A 5,066-nucleotide genomic window follows, 5' to 3' on the forward strand; every position below is an offset into this window, starting at 1 on the left:
ATCTATTTTTTTAGAAGACTCATCACCAATACATTAATATTTTTTTATGTTTTAAATTCATTTTGCTCTAGCCCATGGGTTTAACTCAAATCTAGAAGAATCTACTTTATTATTTGTTGTCAATAATCTACATTTTCTATCTCATATCTATGTGCCTATCGCTATTTGTTTTACTTTTAAAAAAATTTATCGTTTCATATTAAAAATAATATCTTGTGCCTTATTGCCACACAATTAAATGAAAAATAATACAGGATAAAAAAAAATATTAAATTTGATGACATGCATGACTTGCAACATGAATTTAGATTGTTGACTTAAATTAACTTTGTCTTTTTAATCAAATGCTGTTTTTTTTATTAATTTTGCCTTCAATACCAAGTTATTTGGGATTGAGATTTTTAATTTATTTTTTTTCAAGGTTATCTCCGTGAGTTTCGCAAATCAACCCAAGTTAACCAAAATAAATTAAGGCAATGTTTGGGATCGCGGTTGAAACCGTGATTCCCAAAAAAAATTAATTTTTTTGTTTAGTTTTTTTTTAGGTTTTCAAATCGTTATTGTGATTATATCAAAAATAATTTTTAAAAAATAAATAATATTATTTTGTTACATTTTCAAATGAAAAATACTTTAAACCACAACCAATACCATATTTTCAAACTACCATCAAATATTTTTTTTTATCATAGTATCATATTAAATACCATTTAATTCATAATTAAAATCTATTTATTTTTTTAAAACACGTTATCATTTTTGTTATCGCGCTTGAAATTTTATTTCTGCTCTGACTCGTGGTCGTGGGGGTAGTAGCGGCAATGGAATAGTTGCAACTGTGCCACGACAGTAGTTGCATGACACGTGTCGGTGTCTACAGCTCAACCTCACTAAAGGCAAAGGGAGTCCCCGCCTGCAAAAATGACAACAACCCCGAGCCCCGATCCAGGAACTTAATTGCCCCTCAACTACCATAATGGGCAAGTCCCATCTGCACCGTCAATTTCAAACCAATTGTGGACCCACTCGAATTTCAGCGGCCCAGATCCAACAAATCATGTCGCCACATTAAATAATACAAGTACCATTGATAAATGTCACGATGCCCCCCTATCTTGGTCTTATTGTTATATACCAAAGCCTTGGCAGGCTTAGCTTTTTATCACTCCATAGCCCAAAAGAATTTACGTTTTTACCAAGCTATCAAAGATGAGAAGCCAGTCCCTTTTTATCTCGGGTGCTTTGTTGTTCTTTGCTTCCAGTGCTTCACTTTTTAGGGCTGTTAACGGGGAAGGTGTGACGGAGGAGTGTAGCAGTGACTTCCAAAAACTATCGGGTTGCCTGAGCTATGCTACCGGGAAAGCGAACTCGCCCACAAAAGATTGTTGCCTTTCAGTGCAGAATATTAAAGAAAGTGACCCTAAATGCTTGTGTTTCATCATGCAACAAACAAACAATGGCAGTGCACCGATCAAGAGCTTGGGTATCCAGGAGGCTAAGTTGCTTCAGCTCCCTACTGCTTGCCAGTTGCAGAATGCTAGTCTTACTTTCTGCCCTAGTGAGCACCTCTCTCTCTCTCTCTGTCCCAGCCATTGATTTCATGCTCTTTATTATTGTCGTTTTTTTAAGTTTTGTTTTTTAGAGGTGATTTAGCTTTAGTTCCCATAATTTTATTTCCAATTTACTGTATAATTTTGTACAAAGATACTATCATATATGTTAATCATTTATCTTGCTGTATTTGTGGCCGGAGAAACGTTCTGCTTTAGGCCAAGATGCATGCAAAAACAGATTAACACCCCATAAAATATCCTTCAGATTTTGTCCATATATATATAAATGAGCAAAAACTCGTCAAGAAAATTAGATAGCATGAAAGTTAGCTCTAGAAAACAAAAGTTAAAAAGAAAGAAAAAAAAACGCAATATGATGCAACGTGTGGCATCAGAGATTTTGGTGAATCACTAACTTAGCCTTGTAGAAATGCCTTTCACTGCTAATTTGGTCACGATCCATGGTTGACCATTATTGATCGATAACTAAATTTTGGCTTAATTTGCTAAGGGTCGGCTAACATGTGTCCTCAACAGAGATATTTAATGCTAACGTGTTTACATATTCAGGGCCCGTTTAAGAACAAAAGCGTTTAAACTTTGTTTCCTAAAAATTTATAGGAGGAAATAATATTTGTTTTTGTTTAAAATTATTATTTTTTATTTTATTGTTTTGATGTGAATGATTTTTTAAAATAAAAAAATATTATTTTAATGTATTTTAATGAAAAATAATGGTTATTTAAACACTCCCTCGTGCAATTTAATATTTTGTTTCGTGATCCACAGTTGGTCGTTCAAGATGCTATTAATTTCTTGGTCCAATGGGCATCGCATGCAAAGAGGGAGTTGTACATCAATCAGCCTAAATATTTTTTGATATTTTTTTTATCTGCTACAAGATTGTTTATTTTTGTATTTTAAAAGTATTTGTTTTTTTAAAAAATTTTGTTTCAATTTTTTGTATTAATATCATTTTAATATATTAATATTAAAAATAATTTTTTTAAAAATAAAAAATATATTATTTTAATATATTTCTAAATAAAAATTATTTTAAAAACATTATTTTTATTATACTTCTAAGCACAAAAGGAATACTATATCCTATGCTTCTTGGTGGTCCACCAAAAGTTATGATGATGGGTGAGTCCATCAGCTAGGCTCTATACTTCAACTATAAATAGATACAATTTTGAATCGCATTAGAGGATCCAACTATCACATTTTCATGTTTGAATAACCAGTGATATCCTTATTTATTTCTAGATTGGATTTGCGAAATTGTACAAACATGACTTCAAAATTTCAATATATCTGATATAAGATAAAAGGCCGTTGATCCTTGCCTATTGTGGAGTAGCATTTTTAGTAGCTAGTGCACAGTCTCTAGGGAGTTGCTAACTTCATATCGTCCCTGTCAATGAACAGAGCTTCTAGGCATATCTCCTAGCTCTCCAGACGCTGCCATCTTCACAAATGCTTCAACAACAGCAACTCCTGCTGCATCAACATCAACAGGAACTTCACAATCAGAGAAAGCAGGTGACTCCGGTGGATTCCAGCTTAGACCTCACCTTGCAGGTCTTTTCATGGTTGTTGCTGCCATCTTCGTATTTGCTTCCCCCGCTGGGTCGTCGGCCTCCATGTTCCAGTTTTAGGGTTCCTTTTGTACTTGTTCTTTTGAATTTTCAGGATTTAATCCAACTCTCTTTGCAAGTTGTGTAATCTTGTCTCCTGCACTTAAGCTAGCATTCGCTTATCAGGCTGTTATCTCCGAGCTCGAATGTTCTAATATCAGGATGCTGACTCTATTGCTTCGCCATCTAACTGTGTGCATGAGCTGGCGTCCCTCGCATGTTCACCGTACAGTGAACTCATCTGGTCAGGTCTAAAGCGAATGCCCACCAAATCCTTTCAATTCAAACTGTTGGATTTCGCATGTATACAATACGGAAACCGTAAAGTAGTTCCAAGTATCTTGTTGGATAGATTTATGGTCGTGTCAGGTTTATATAAGCATCTTATTGGATAAATTTATGGTTATTTAAGGTTTATATATTAATAATTAATTTAAAGTTGAGTTGACGTAAATTATATGTCTTTCAAATTTTAAGACTTTAATAATAATTATAATTTATATTAATCATTAATGAGAAATTTTTTAAACTCTATTAGGAGAGAAAATGATATATAATTGAATGCTAGTTTTTTGTTTTTTGGTGTTTTATATATTTCTTTACTATACTCTATTTACAAAAAATAAAAAACAACTTTTTATTTATAGAAAAACCTGAAAATCATAAAATATTAATTTGTCCCTTAAATAATATTACATATATTATACTCTACTTAAATATATACTATACTCTAATTTTTTTTCAAATCTTATTTCACATTGCTTAAGGATTTATAATTAATACTATTTGAGAACATAAAAAATATTTTTTATCTAGTTCATTTAGAGTGAAGAAACCTTTCTTAATTATTTAAATACCTTTATTTAATTCATGTCATACTCAATATCTGTTAATTTGTTATCTTTGATTATGATAACGTGTAGTATAATAAAAAAAATAACACTTCTTATATAAAATAACATAGTGATTTCAAGTCTAATAATCATTTACACAATTATCATATAGACCTTTCTATAAATACATGTGATCTCGCCATATGAGATTTTCACATGGGCCAGTTTAGTATACATTTTAGTTGTAGATATCTTTTGTATCTCAACTTGTAATAAAAAAAATGTTTCATTTTATCAAGAAAAGAACATAATATGTGTAAATTTTAAAAACTATAATTAATTAATATTCAGTTTTAATATAACATTAATTAGAAATATTTGAAAATTAATACTATGATGAAATAAAAATTTCATAATTACAGTAATTTTATAATTATCTTTGCTAATATTTTTTAATAAAACATTTAATAAATATTAAAGATAAATAATTTTATATTAATAAATTATATATATATACACTTAAATAAAATTAATGATATATACATCCAACCGATTAATTATTGAGAATATACGCTGACACATGTATCAATAAGAAAAGACCCCTTCAAATCAAACATCAATGGAAAAAGAAAGCGCAGAACCCCCACGCTCATCTGCGCAGCTTGCTGGTCTAAAATCCAATTAATGCAAGACCAACGCCTTTAATGAGAGTTAAAAACAGGGGCAGGCGACAGTAACCAAAAATCATAAAGTGGGAGGTAATCAGGATCACCTGTATTCTACCGGTTGTTATAATTTTGTTTTAGCGTTATATGATAATTTTAATTTATTAATGTTAAAAATTAAAAAGAAATTATTTTAATATATTTTTTTTAAAAAGTTATTTTTAAAAAAATTATACATATAAAACACACACTTTAAGGCCCCAGGCCCCTCGATTTCCATGCTCTCTTAATTAGAATTGTCTTAATTAAGAGTGTGCTTGGCAGTGTGGTAGCGGTTGCTTTTCAAATAGCTTTTTGTGCCGAAATACATGTAAA

At 30.8% G+C, this 5,066-nt stretch overlaps 1 protein-coding gene across 1 annotated transcript; it reads left to right on the forward strand.

Moving 5' to 3' along the window:
- The first annotated feature begins 1,141 nt into the window (after positions 1 to 1,141).
- Positions 1,142 to 3,589, forward strand: LOC118054506 (non-specific lipid transfer protein GPI-anchored 1). The gene is made up of 2 exons (XM_035066126.2): positions 1,142 to 1,558; positions 2,985 to 3,589. The coding sequence occupies exons 1-2, from the start codon at positions 1,210 to 1,212 to the stop codon at positions 3,212 to 3,214; spliced, it is 579 nt and encodes a 192-aa protein (XP_034922017.1). The 5' UTR covers positions 1,142 to 1,209; the 3' UTR covers positions 3,215 to 3,589.
- The last annotated feature ends 1,477 nt before the right edge of the window (positions 3,590 to 5,066 follow it).

This window comes from Populus alba, chromosome 3 (assembly GCF_005239225.2).
Source record: "Populus alba chromosome 3, ASM523922v2, whole genome shotgun sequence".
NCBI classification, from domain to species: Eukaryota; Viridiplantae; Streptophyta; class Magnoliopsida; order Malpighiales; family Salicaceae; genus Populus; species Populus alba.